Raw genomic sequence first — 15,692 nt, 5'->3', positions numbered from 1 at the left:
GGATACAACATAGTAGCCTTGAAATCTAATGTAAACAAGTCCTTGTTGAGCCGTCTCCATAAATAATCAAATTCTACCAATTTACATCATTAACGATTACTATACTACCACCTTGCACCCATAAACCATGTATCCTCGAGTCGTATTTTGGCCTTAATAAGTGGTGACTCCTAATTAAAAACTATACGAATAAATCAACAAAATCGGTTTTCCCCCAGACTACACCAGCTTAACCTGCACGAAAGACTCCAGAATGTCTTATCAACACCCTCCTCCCTTCGGCATTTGGTCGGAGTTGGCAGAGAGGGCTCAACAACTCACATACCAGCCTCTTTATCTTGTGCACACATGCTTACACACGATCGAATCAAGCGAACAGAAATGAACTACCACTCATCAAAATACAATACCTGTAGCCAGGACACATTTCTAAAAAACTTCGTCTAAAAGCGGAGTCCATTTTGAAATCATGAGTAATGTGTGCGTTACATTAAGCACAGCTGTATTCGGCAGTAGCCATGTTGGATGGTTACGTATTTTCGCATGAGCTCAGTGGGAAGATTTCGGGCCAATAGATAAATCTTGTGGTCGATCCGAGATATATGGATTGGTTGTTAGTCCCGTCTCGTATGTAAAAAGGAGAAAGTAAACAGTGGGCTATCACCCATCACATAGTCAGCTCTCATTGATTGGGTAAGCTCATAAAGAAATTAAATGACTACACAAATCATCACCGAGCTTTGAAATTAAGCATAGATTCAATATATGCTGTTGTAGGGGCCGTCGTTTGTAGTGCTGCTACAAAGTCATCCCCTTAGTTTCAATTACCCACAGGAGTATTCTGTCTCGGAATTGCATTACCTGACAGTTTCATTATTATTATATTGTTGTTGTTTTTTTTTTCGTCTTCTTGTTTCATGCTTAAATTAGACGACTCCGATTATTTTCTATTTGCTTCCATTTAGCTTGTTCTACAACTCTGAGAAAGCCACGTGATTCACTACGATCCATCAACTCTCCTACTAGACATCAATTATTTTCATCCCAAGTAATATTTTTAGGTATTAACAAAACATATTTATTTATGTTTAGTTCTTGATATTGTCGCGTAACATTTGTGAAATTTAAATGAATCTATTCTTGCTTATTTTTCCAATAAAGAAAAGATAAAATCAATATTGGTGACCCCGATGTGATCATCTCGTATCACCAATTCTTTGGTATATATATGTGTGTGTGTGTGTGTGTGTGTGTGTGTGTGTGTGTGTGTGTGTGTGTGTGTGTGTGTGTGTGTGTGTGTTGACAATGTGATGATGAATGTGTGATGAAAATGGCGGAAACACAAATAATTGACACGATCTTGAAGAAAAGGAGCAGTCCTCTCTTATCATATGTCTCGCATGATTTTCTATGAGCATTGGATCACGTGACTTATCTTATATGTAGATTTTTTTTTTTAAATAATTTCCCCAACTCTTTATCTGTGCCTAAACTTAAACGTAGATTCGATGAACAAAGCTTCTTTCTTAGAACTGCACGCCTGTGGAACTTTGTTCCGTTTTCCTGCTTTCCAACTGACTACAATATGGTTGTCTTCAAGTCCAACGTGAACAAATTCTTGATGAGCCATTCCCATTAAGTAATCCAATTTACCAAATTTCACTACTAACTATGACTGACATGTTCCCCTTGACCACTGTACACTCATTAACCCATATCCTCAAGTGGCCTTCGGGCCTTGATAATTAGTGACTCCTTTGTAAAAAAAAAGAAGTGGATGATTAATTATTCACCCAAGACTGGCATGTGAAAAGAAAAATAATGCTTGCTAGTATTGCAAATAGTCGTTTAATGGCGATGCAATTCTTTTTTTTTATTAATATTTTTGATTGAACAACTCAAGCAAAGATATATGAAACGTCAGTAAGAGATTATGTAGAGTATTGCACTATTACCTCGGCTCCAATGTCTAGACATGTAAATTGAAATGGAATATTTAGATTGAAAAGAATACAAAGAACATTTCCAAAGATAATAAAATGAAAGCGAAAGATTTCAGTGAAAGATTGTTATTAATTACTACGACGCAGGAATATAATGTCTATATAATATAATCTCTATAAGGAATAAATATCTGCCAGGCTTTGAGAAAAAAAGTAATTAAATTGAAACGTTTTTAATTAACGACATTTTTAAATATGGTGAATATTTGATTAATGATGTATCCTCAAGTCAAATTTTAAAAAACGATCTATTAACTGTTTTTTTTCTAAATAGAGTTATAATTTTCAGTAATAAGTTTCCACCTCTGATTAGAAATATAAATAGCGTAAAACATGTTAAGATGGTCTGCAGTATTTGGACGATTTAAACGGTTAGAATTAACGGGCTTTACGGGCCCAAATTTTAAGGTTTGCTATAATACGCAAGCAAATGATCATTTAAATATTAAATCGTCCCAACGCTACTGATACTGAAATACTATTTGTTTATTCACTACCGGTTATGTTCGATTTCATATTTCCAAATATGACATGAATCAGAAATCTATGACGTCATGCAAAGCTATAATCGTAACGTCGTAGGAACAACAAATAAAAGAGGAATAGAAATAAAAATCCGGGTCGGCATTTTTCTTTCTTATTTAACAAAAGAATTATTAAAGCATTAGTCTCCTGTCTCGACACCACTTTAAAAATCTCTCGCTTCTGTTCCACTAAACACCGGCCGTAGACAGTTATTTCTGATATGTCCGTCTTTTTCGACCGCACTCTTTTTTCTGACCGCACGCTGGCCACAGCCAGCGCATTCTAGCCTTCACTTTAAACGTCCATCTCCTTCAGTATCGACTTTGTTTCTTCCTGAAACATGTGGTGTCCTTTTTTATTTTCTTCAGGCACAAGACCCAGCACATTTGCCAATTTGCATACGCGTTCAAACGCTGCTCCTGCAGCTAATACAATCGCTTGCGATCCATCCTTTGACTGCTGCTGATATTTTCATACGTGATCATATGCGCTCTGTTACATCTATACATCTCTTGTTCCCTCAAGTCCATTTTTATCACTTCTTCGCTCTTACCCTGTAAACTGAAGCTGCTATTTTAACTTTTATATATCTAACGACCCAAGAACTCTCATTCTTTAATTTAATGTGCGCATGCCATTAAAGTCTTCAGTTTTGCACACATCTCCAAATATTCTCAACCAGAGTACAGCACTTGCCAAGGATTCCTTCAAACGATACTGACGGTCATTTCTTATGCGCCCATCTTTTTCGACCGCACTCTTTCTTCTCCTTTCATTTTATACGTCTATCTCCTTCGACGCCGATTTTGTTTCTCTCCGACCACGTAATGTCCTTTCTTTCTTTTTCTTCAGACGCAAGCCCGAGCACACCTGCCAACCTGCATATTCGTTCAAACGCTGCGCCTGCTGCTAATACAATAACTTGCCATCCATCCTTCGTCTGCTGCTGATATTTTCATACGCGCTCATATGCGCTCTGTTACATAATTATTTTGTCATATTACTGTTTTAAGCTGTATTTATGAATAAAGTCCAAATAGGCCAGTCAGACTTAATATCTCATGGTTTCAGTTTCGATTTTCTGGTCATGTAATCATCTTTATTTGTTAGGAATCGAATATTTACTATTAATACAATACTTTCCATTTCTAAAAGTTAAGATATTTCGACATGAAACAAAGAAGAAATGTTCTATTTATATAAGATTATTTTTATAGCAGATGTTTTCCTCACAATGAGTCGATTTATGAAAACTCTGACCTTCTTCAAATGCCCCATATCGAACTCAGGAATCATTGACTGTGGACTCGGGAATCTACATGGAATTTCGAGCTGAACGCTTCATGTAAAATTTCCGTAAATCAAATGCAGTGGAACCCCAGGATACGGTGGTCCGGGATATGGTGATCCCTGGATACGGTGGCCCCGTGATAAGGTGGCCCCAGGATGTTTTTTTTATTCAAGTTACTATGTGGAATACTATGTTTTTTCCGGCCACTGGCAACGGTATTTCCCCCGCCTTACGGTGTTGTTTTTAATAGTATTTGATCATAAATATGTGTATTATATACTGTTCTGCATTTTGTTACTAATTTTGAATTTGTACTGTGTAAAAGTTTGCTTAGGTCCCGCCGTATGACGTTTTCATCTTACGATCCCAACCCCGGAACGGATTAATGCCGTATCCCGGGGTTCTACTGCAATGGTTTGTATCTTGAAATTTCGTATAGATCTCCCAGTTCGACATAAAGAATTCTGAGTTTAACAAGACGCGTCATAAGAATATCCGAAATTACATCCGTCACAATATTGTGAGAATAACATCCAAGATGAGAAGAGTAGTCCAAATAATCGAAATAATTCAAATTCTTTGTCTTGGAAATTCCGACAGAAACATTTTGTTACTGGCATTGGGTGAATTCGAAAACAATAATGATAAAGAATTAAATTAAGATGACATTTTTTAGGACTATTGGATGAAATGTTGAACAGAATTTGATCTGTGTATTGTTGTTCTCGGCAATTTTGTACGCGTTTATTTAAGAAGATTAAAAAAGAGAGAAAAAGACGTGCAAGTAATAATAATAATAATAATAATAATAATGTTGCGTTCATTTGTTCCTATTGAATGGAATGCGAATTTGAATTGTCTCCAGTTCAGAGATTGATTTCTGTTTACATCAAAAGATCCGTTTCCGCAGATGTTAATGTTATCAATACGCCGTAATCTGCTGCCTGTCTGCGATCGTCTGTTGATATAAGACGGCAGGTAATTATCGCTGCGTCCATGCGTGTTATTGTATGGATAACGCTTTTAATCGACCATTTCCAAAAAGACGGATGAGCATCACAAATCTGAGCATACTATTGCTAAAACAGACTTCAAATCAACAAGGACAAAATGTGAGAAACAGATTCCAGTCAGCTATTTGTTTTAATTATTACTGTGTGTTATTAAAACTGTGTGTTATTAAAACTGTGTGTTTTTTTAAATCTTTATTCATAACAATATCCATCTTTAATTTCTATAACATGAATCCATCTGTCAACGAACTTATACATGCCACACTTTTTAAATTCTTTAAGTTTTTGTGTGAAATATGAATCTAACTCGTGTTCGATTCATATATGATTGGGGAGGTTAAAATTCCCTAAAACTCTGAGTAAGACCGGGTAAATATGCTGCGATTGTCCGTTAAACGTTATTTGAATCCCGGATAGCGGCAGGTGACCTGTAAAAAGGATGAGTTTATTGTGTTTGATAAAAAACAGACATATATTTATATTGTTTGGGACAATGAAAGAAACATATATTTTTATTGTTTAAAACAATGACAGGAAACCCCCGGCTCAGACGTTCTGGGTTTATGAGTAGAGAAAATTGACAGGGTTTGGCCCTTTGAGGTCGTGTGAAAAAAGATTTCATTTTGGTCCCAAATTTATGAAACTGCGGACGAATTGCTGAACTGCACACACGCAAAATGTACCTGGGAATTTCCCAGAAAGCGTCTCGGACCCTGATTAGTTTGTCAGATCGACAGATTCACCTCGTCACCTTACTATAAGAGCGGGTACAGAAACAGATTGAAGCCAAATCTCGAGAGAAACATACGCTTCCAGAAGACGCCACACCCTCTCCATTCATCTTGACCGCCATCGTGGAACGAAGAATAAGATTATGGGAAAATCTTGATATTTTCTGATGTAATCGAACTGAATGTTGTATATATGTAAAAACTTATAACTTTCATGAAATTAACTTTTTTCATAGTTAGGAAACCTGAGTCTGTCTTTCTTTTTCTGGCGAACATGCGAAGCTTTTTGCTTTTTAACAGAAATCAACACGAAGCTGATACGCCGAGAATCCATGTGAAGGACTCCCGGTAGACTAGACGATCATGACCAACAGTTTCGATGAGGCGAGAGGTCAATTGCTGACCTGTGCGGGAAAACCTTTCACACATATCTCTTCTCCTGATGTTAACCTAATCTCCTCTCCTGACGTTAACCTAAGGCCATCGAAATGGTTTCTGCTGTAAAATATTTTGCTGTCATCCAGCAATTTATATTAACTATTCTTACTCCTTCTTCACAGTTCACGGTATCAAAGCTCAACACAACGCTGATTCTTCTCCGTTTTATAATACACATCTAAAAAAAACTCACTTTTGCAAAAAAAAAATGCATTTCTCTAATAAACAGGATTTTTTTTTTAAACCATTTGCCGTTCATATTCATATTAGCTCATATTCATATTCATATTAGCTCATATAGTTCATATTCATGTTAACTCACGAGATCGCCAGCCGATAAGTAAACGCAGCGACCATTTTTTCTTTTTCTTATTCTTCTGACCTGACGCGAACACTGCCTGCTGTACAAAATCAGGTTTGTACTAATTTGTACTAACAGTTTATATACGGCATAATTATGTTGACGGACTAGTTCTCTTTAGATCACCAAAGTTAAACAAGGTTTAGCCTGCTCAGTACTAGATGGGTGACCTATTATTAGGTAATCTATGAAGGACTCTACTAGGAAGATGTCGACATCTCCCTGCAAAAACTGCAGATGGCTGATGTCATCTGCCATGGATACATGCGATTGGAGATTGCTTGTAAATTTCATATTTCCTAGAAACTTCCTCTTTAGGAGGAAGCCGATTCAACCCGCCAATTCTCGAAATAAATGCTGATTCGGAGTATCTACATCTGGAGTATATGCCGGATGGGACAAGATTTTCCAACAAAATTCTCCTAGAACTTTGGTCAGTAGTGCCGTGTGAGGAAGAGCGTTATTTGTGCATTAAAGTAGATTGTTTCCGGATCAACATGGATGATAATATTGCAGAAAAACATGAATGATGATTGAATAATCTGAAAGAAAAAGTTACAAATTAATCATGGTGGTATGTTCAACTAATAACGATATGAATACGATATTTTACAATGGTTCGAAATGTGTCCATGTTACAACCCGGCGATAATCTTTTGCATCGAATTGATATCTATTGATATTTATGGATATTTATTGATATCTATTGATATTTATGGATATTTATTGATATTTATTGATATCTATTGATATTTATGGATATTTATTGATATTTATTGTAGAATCAAATCAGATCAAAAATATAGAAGCTGATATTTTTTATTTCATAGTTGAAGTTGTATTTTTACCCTTTTTAATGAATTCTTAGTTTAGTTCGAAGTGCACTTCAGTATTGCAATGTTTCAGAAGCAATTATATTTCTTTATTTTTTATATTAGTAGACATTTTTTTTACTTCGAATTCTTGTTGCCGAAATCAGGAATCTTTTTGTCGAACTCGAGAATCTAGAAGTAAAAATATTCATGTAAAGTAAAAACAGTTCCTTTTTGTTGTTGTTGTTGTTGTTGTTGTTGCTGTTCATTTATATAATATTTTACTTGTTCTTTTCTTAGTTAGTCTGTATGCTACGCTTTTCGAAACACTAAATACAAGTTTTGAAAGCCAAACTGCTTCAAAACGAACAAGTTCGCGAAATTTTGCATTAAAAAGCCAATCTAGCAACCGTCGACAAAGGTTATGAGTGACCTTTCTTTGATATTGTATCGTTTGAAGTTATTATCGTAACGTTTCACTCAATCTTGAGATCCATCGTCGGTCAGTGCCCGAAGCATATCTCAGGTCCACATCAGAATATGCCTCGCTTAAGGGGGGGGGGTATTCTGGAAGGATTTGTACAAGAGTCTGCACGTCTGCGCCACAGGGTCACCGAGCGTCCTATATATAGCCCCACTTGTGCAGGCTGTTCCGCGCTTTGGCAACCTTCACTCGGACCCCATTGAGTTTTACTCATTCATCCCGGGGAAGTTTAGCACCTACTGGGTCCTGAACTCCCCATTTCGGTGCTGTTGCCTTCGTTTATATTAATATATGACCATTGTTGCAATGGTGTGAGAAAGGAACTCGTGGTAAGTTCGACTTGTGGTATCTTTACAGCAAAATGTTACGTAGAAAAGGAAAATTCGAAAGAAACGGAGCAAAAAGACATTGCCTGCCAAGAGGTGCTTAACTAAAAGAGTAAATTAAAGATTTTCTCTTGCAATGTGATTTTGTTATTTTTATTGAACCATGTAGCACAATATTACTTTTTGATTATTGTATTCATTAATTTATCTCGTTTGGATAAAGTCAATAGACACTATGTTCATAGAAATGTTAATAAACTCATATCTGCTGCGTGTTATTGTTTTTTCTTTCAAAAGAATATTTTTGCGCTATTCAGAAAAGTATTTGCTTTATAAAAACGTACTTTTTTATCATTTTTTTTTTTTTTGCTGACGTTCACACCTAACAAGTCATATCGCTACTATTTGGAACCGTGCCTAAAAAAAATTAACAAGATGTTGGTTTACGTTAAATTTAAACTTCTGTTTATCAGTACAGTATGAGAAGCAGGTAGCAGGAAGCGAATTCCAAAGTCTAGCTCTTCGAGGGAAGAAGCTATTAATGTAAAAAGCTTTCTGCATTTAGGAACCTCAACAGTGAAGGGGTATGATTTTGTTGCTAAGCGGGTTTGTCAGGAATATGTACGTCAAGAGGGCACAAGTGCAACGAGTTCATCAGAGCACATTCCATTAAAATACTTGTAATACAACACAGAGATGCAACATTGCTGCGATGGGACAGGGTGTGGAGCTTAGTTGAGAAAGGGGCATCTATTAGATTGAAGAGGGAGAGACTAGTGATAGATGCGCCAACCCAGATGTGGCAACAATACTCCATGCATGGCCGAATGGTGTAAGTAGTCTTCTAGCACAATATATGGAACCCATCTTCTTTGCAGCAGCCTTCGCAATATCCTCTTTTTAATGTCCCAATTCATATTGCCCATGAATGTTAAGCTGAGGAGTTTTATTTGTCATGGATATCGGTGGTTGAAGACGCGTCTTGTACTTGTTAAAGGAGATCAACTCAGTCTAACTAGCATTAAATGTTACCATTCATTTACGGCCCCATTCCACTATGGTCTTGAGGACATTTTCTAACGATACTACCATTTTCTAAGATTTGCGTACATCGATTCTTCCCTTGTGCATGTTATAGAGCGTTGTATCATCAGCAAATAAACTCATCCCAGACACAATATTATCAAAGAGGTCGTTAATGAATATCAGGAATAATAGTGCTCCAAGGATTGACCCCTGGGGCACTCCTGCATTAATATTTCCCATTCCGTGAAATTTCCACAGGTCCTGCTAGTCTGAAATAATTGTTTAGCTTTCGACTAAATTTTATGCGTAGGTTGATGTTTGTAATTGGCTTTTCAACATGTCACATATGTATATAAATACGTCAAGGAATTAAACTTGTACATAAAGAAAATAACCGTTTTATTGGATCGTAAATCTATAGGTAAAATAAAAAAAAATTCTGCAGCCTTTTGCTTTACAGGGGGCGATCGAGTCACCTATACAACGTTAGTGGTCGACACGTATACGCGCCTAGGTTGGAAGAAACACCTTAGTAAGTCTGGTCGCTGTCTTCAATCGATACTATTCAGGTGTGAACATCGTACCAAGATTTGGTAATTGCTAAACAGTCTAAACTGAAAGTTGTCCTGGAAAGGACAGGTGACGAATTAGATTATAGTTTGTCCTGAAAAAGACAATTTGTTTGTTTTCAGTCGGACGACAATAATGTCAGTTTTTATAAAAAAAAAAAAAAAGGTTTATTCTTGTGAGTGATAGATTGATTGATTAGACGGCTATATAGACAGGACAAAGTCAATAGCTGGTACAAGACCGAAGAAATCGGGGTGTTAGCATGAATAGGAGTGTTACTTGTAGCTAAACGCAATTGTCTGAAATATCAGGAAGAGTAAAACAACAAAATTGGCAAAAGCGGGCGACTTATGATCTGTTAGTGTTTTCCCTTACGACAAAAAATCCTGTTACTAGACAGTCAATCAATTCAGTAAAATTTGTATTAAATTCACTCCAGACCAGATATAAAGCCACTTGATGTACTATGATATCAGGTTGACAAGAAAGTTCTTGTAGTTTTTAAATTCTAAATTCAAGTTCTTCATCGAAATAAGCTCCATCAGAATCAACACACTTTTGCCAACACAAAACAAGTGTATTTATGCCAGTAACGTAACAATCTTGCGTTCTGGTGGCGATGAAGTCGCTGAAGGCGTTTTTAATGTCACTTAGATTTTGGAAGCATTTCTTACGCAGAAAGTTGTCAAGATGCTTGAAAAAGTGGTAGTCGGTAGGTGAGAGGTTTGTAAAGTATGGTTTGTAAAGTATGTCGAATGAGGCAGAGTTCCGTAACCCAATTCGTTCAACTCTGGCTTCAGGAAGAGTCATCGAACATCGTTGACGTATAACCACTGAGCTGAGCGTCGTCAGTTGTCGTAAAGAACCTTTTTTTTTTTTTTTTTTTTTTTTTTACATTTTCACCCCAAACAAGGCAAATTGCCACTTTGGTGTAGGGGGCTACTATCAGGGGCAACAGCTACTGGGGTACTATGTAGGGATTTGGGCAGCAAGGTGTCGGTTCACGTTACACTTGAACTTCTGCACGTCAGTACTGTTGGGGAAGCAGGGACCTGGAATGGAATTCCAGAGTCTAGCGGTTCTGGGGAAGAAACTATTGGAGTAAAAAGATCTTTTACATCTAGAGATCTCTACGGTGTGGGGTGGGATTTAGCAGCCTGTCGGGTTTGTCGAGGGTGCACACGTAGTGGGGGCACAAGTGATTGCAGTTCGTCAGAGCATTCACCACTAAAATACTTGTAGAAAAGGCAGAGGGATGCAACATTTCGTCGATGGGACAGAGGCTGAAGCTTAGATGCCAGTTCAGGGCCTATCAGGTTTGCGACTCTCTTTTGAACCTTGTCAAGGAGCGAGAGACTAGTAGCTTTGACAGAACACAAAATCGACTCGAAAATTTAGTTCATAATGTCTTCGCTTGCTATGTATTTGCTGCATCCGGTTGTTCAAAATGCGTTTTTCCAATCTATATAACTGTTTACATCTACTTTTGTAGGTAGTACAAGACTGACACCGAGTAAAACAACAACACACTTTTAAAAAAAAATTTTTTCACATTTACAAATCAGCTTTTGATTATAAGCTATAACTGATGTTTTAACATTTCTGAAGGCGCGTGAGGTGGGTGCATGATTAGGTCGGATGTTTCGCAGTGAAGAAATGTGAAAGTCTGTCTGACCGACTGCCTGTTTTCTCTGTGTGACGATTTATTTATACAAACATTTTTTTTCATATTAGAATGTTTAATATTTCCTATTGTCTATTGTTTCAATCCTTTGACCGATATCCTCTCACATATTTCTGGGTCAAATTATGCATTCCATTAGACAATGGTGGAAATTCCTGCATTTTTTACATGGAATTTCTTTGCCTGTGGTCAATCCGTAGAATGTTTTCTTCCCAGAGTTTTCTGCCAATATCTAACACTCTTCTTTACAGCCTTTTTCCTTACAGAAGAGACGTCTTTAGTTTTTTCATGCTATATCGTTATTTTCATGACAATTTCTCGACTGAGCTCCAATCTCTTGTTTCCATCGTAAAACATTCACACAAAAACTCGTCTAACTACAAACACTGTAAATCGTTTTCATTTCTTCCTATGTGTAAATGGAGGGAAACGTAACTTCCATGAACAGAGTTTTTTTAATGATCGTGGAAAACAATAACCCATTTTCTCTTCATAGCTGACTATAACATGTTAGTGTTCAAGTTTAATATTAATACAGTCAACGCGATAAATCCACGAGCCCTCGTCTGTTGCAATATTTACGGTATCATATGGAGTATTATTGAAGAAGTTGGAAAGTTCCATTGATGAACATTGGCGATAGAAAGTCTCAGATTAGCTATCCATTCGAAACCTTTCTGAAATTAAACATGGCTTCCAAATTAAAATTATCCTCAAGTGGGCTTCAGACTTTTATAAGCAATGATTAATTAGTAAAACAAAAAGAATGAAATAAAATATATAAATCTCTAGTCAAGTTTTGTCCGAAAAAGTTATTACTAAATTTAGTAGCTACAAAAGGGTAACTTTAGAGATTGTCTCTGCAGAATTATAAATTAAGAAATTAATGGCATTTTAAATACTTATTTGGTGATAAAACACGCAATAACCTTTGGTACAACGGATAAAAGTGTAAAGTACAATTGATTCAGAGTAAGAGTCTATTTTAAGTTGAATAGGCAATCTTTAGAACAGGCGATATTTAGAATGAAATTAAAAACTTCTACTCTGTCATGGCTGACGGAACTAGAACATCTTATTCCCACGGATTACAAAATGGATTCTATTCAAAATTCCTAACAGAATCCAGAGGTCGACCGAAAATTTCACGTTCGACAAGAAATACCTAGAGAACGTCGGGGGTTATATCGATAGAAACGCTGTGTAAATAACACCCAAGCTAAAAACAGTAGTCTGAATATTGGAAATAATACAACAATACGCCATGTTTTTGTGACCTGAAATATTTTTATCATTTTTTTTTTTCTGCCAAAGTTTCGCCATTGTTATTTTTTAATTGGGCCTCATTTTTCTCAAACAGAATCCATAAAATTGCTTTAATTGAGGCAAATGCCATATGAACGCGTATCTTTTCGCGTTTATTATTATTATTATTATTATTATTATTATTTTGTCATTATTATTATTATTATTATTATTATTATTATTATTATTATTATTGCTGCTGCTGATGCTGTTGCTAATTTTTTTGTTTTGTTTTTCTTTGTGGAAATTAGACGGAATTATTAAACAAATTTTAGAATATTTTTTTAAATACTTTTTCACTGCCATTTCTAATTTCAGCATTCTTATCATCATCATTATCATCAAGATTATAATCAGGTCCATTATGGTCGTCTTTATTATCTCAATTATCAAATTCCAAAAAAAAACAGTTCCAGAGTTCGAGATACACCTGAAGAAGGCCGAAAGATGATACGGCAGAAACGTAGTGAAAAAAAACACCAAAGATGAGGAAGTGAGTTCGAAAAAGGAAATCCATAATGAAATCACCTCATCCCAGAACGATAGACAATTAATATCCAATCGGTACGGACCCGACATTAGGATTGAATGGCGACGGATCGAAAAGTTACAACTGAAACTTGCACGACTATCAAACCATCTGACCTTCCTATACCGATGCCGAGACTTACGACTAATACCAGCAGGGTTAAAAATACGAACATCAGTTGACTCAAGGAAGGTACGCAGAGTCATGGAAAGGGCAGGACATGCCCTCGTCCGAGAAAGAATACAATACACCCGCTGGAGTAAACAAAAACTGGGGAAGAAAGTCTCTAACACCGTAACATCGTTCCTCTGTAAAGTAACACAAGAAGACGACAGAGTTAGACTCCATTCCTACCTGGATAAATCGTACAGACAGGAATTTGAGAAAGTTAAAACACGCCAAATCCAGAAGCTCACGACGCTGAAGGACATGAGGAATAACATCAAAAACCGATATCCGCCTGTGAAAGCGGTCGTCATCTAAGTCACTCAGAGGAAACAGTACTGAATAAAGGTCTCAACTTCGCAACAACCACCAAATGCATTCCATACCTAGACATAATAACTAATATTGAGGAGATAGACTTGAGAATCCCCACGAGCCAAGGCAATGAAATAAGATGGAAAGTGAGACAAGTACTGGAGAAAGCCAAGCCACCCAAATCAAACATCACACAGGAATATAAGCTGGCTATACGATCCCTACAGAGTGACAGCAGTATAATAATACTGCCAGCAGATAAAGGTAACACCACTTTGGTAATGGACATGTCGGAATACTCTGAAAAAATGGCAAACCTAATTGCAGATGGTAGCTACGGTAAAATAAAGAAGGACTCAACTCTGAAAACTGAGAGGAAGCTGTCACAGATCCTAACTAAGAACAAAGAGAACATCGCACCAGCGAAGTATAGGCAGCTGGTCCAGCATTACAGTAAACTACCACACATGTACGGTCTCCCCAAAATACATAAAGACGATATTCCACTAAGACCTATAGTGAGCTGCCGATGCTCAGCATTACATCCACTGAGCCGCTACCTTGTGTGTATAATAAACCCATTGGCAGGCAAGTCAGCAACACATGTTAAGAATTCAGCCCACTTCGCAGAACTAATCAAATGGTTAACCTTGACGTAGTCAGTCTGTTTACCAAAGTCCCAGCAAGTGAGACACTAACTGTAATTAGGGGCAAACTAGCTGCGGACCCTGCCATAAAAGAGCGCACGTGTGTACAATTGCCGAACATAATAGAAATGCTGACCTTCTGCATGGAATCATCCTACTTCAGAATGGGTACTGAAATATATCGACAAGAAGGTCTGGCTATGGGTTCGCCGTTGTCACCGGTAATGGCGAATATATACATGGAATACGTCGAAGACATAGCATTAGGTTCAGCTCCCTTAAAGCCAACAATGTGGCTCAGATACTTTGATGACACCTTCATACTCTGGCCTCATCAGGAAGATGCCCAGATACTACTGGATCATGTGAACACAATACAACCGTCCATAAAGTTCACAATGAAGAAGGAAACAGATAACCAACTGGCCTTCCTGGATATACTCGTAACACGCACAGAGTGCGGGTTCAAGACCACCTTCGCCGGACAATACCTAAACTTCAACTCCCATCACCCATACAGTGTCAAATATGGAATCGCACGCTGTCTACAACACCGAACACAGACAATAAGTAGCGACCCTCTTACGTACCACCAAGAAATGACTAGGCTAAGAGATACCCTTCGACGTAACAACTACTCCGATAGCACACTATCCACTAGAGGAAACAATAGAGTAAGGGAAAAAAGTGAGTCACAAAAACTTCCAACAGTCTGCCTACCATACATACAAGGCGTCTCCGAAAGAATTCAAAAGATATGTGCCCCTTACAACATCAGGGCGGTATTTAAAAGTGAGTCAACTCCAAGAAGACACCTAGTCAAAATAAAGCCACCAATTGAGGATAAACAGACCAAGAACTGCATATATTCCATCCCATGCAGCTGTAGCAAGGTTTACAAGGGCGAAACATGCTGCCCTCTTAAAGTAAGGGTGGAGGAACATCTAAAAGCAGTGACTAGAGGGGAGACGGAAAAGTCGGGTATAGCCTACCATGTATGGAAGAAAAAGGGTGAGCATCACCCCCTCTTGGATGAAGTTAAAATAATAAACAGTGAGACCCACTGGAAAGTGCGAAAACTCAAAGAAACGGCACACATGCTAGGACATAACAACCTCCTGAGCAAACCGAGTATAGAACTGAACACAATTTGGGAACCTTTAATCATAAGAGAGAACCTAGAATAACAACTTAGGTTTAACAGTCTCAAAAATTGATACATCATCGTCCTAGTGACACATGGCCGAGGCGACTAACACGTTGGAACAGACATTGCAAGTCTCCAAGCTGAGTTCAATCCTGAGCGAAAGCAGCGACAGCGATAGACGCAGCAGCATTAAGCGGCCTAAATGGAACGAGAACATCGTACCTCCGTAACAATAAAGGATTGGGTTCGAAATTCCAAAAACCAGTTCCAGAGTTCGAGATACACCTGAAGAAGGCCGAAGGATGATACGGCAGAAACGT

The 15,692-nt window shown here is 37.5% G+C and overlaps 1 protein-coding gene across 1 annotated transcript; it reads left to right on the top strand.

Moving 5' to 3' along the window:
• Positions 1-14,218: 14,218 nt before the first annotated feature.
• On the top strand, positions 14,219-15,412 carry LOC145241577 (uncharacterized). The gene has a single exon (XM_080104668.1). It carries the CDS (start codon positions 14,219-14,221, stop codon positions 15,410-15,412), a length of 1,194 nt encoding a protein of 397 aa, XP_079960794.1.
• The last annotated feature ends 280 nt before the right edge of the window (positions 15,413-15,692 follow it).

The sequence above is a fragment of the Euprymna scolopes genome, chromosome 20 (genome assembly GCF_053919585.1).
Source record: "Euprymna scolopes isolate OS-2025 chromosome 20, ASM5391958v1, whole genome shotgun sequence".
NCBI classification, from domain to species: domain Eukaryota; kingdom Metazoa; phylum Mollusca; class Cephalopoda; order Sepiida; family Sepiolidae; genus Euprymna; species Euprymna scolopes.
Note: the sequence above shows the minus strand (reverse complement) of the source record. Positions and strands in the feature narration are given on the sequence as shown.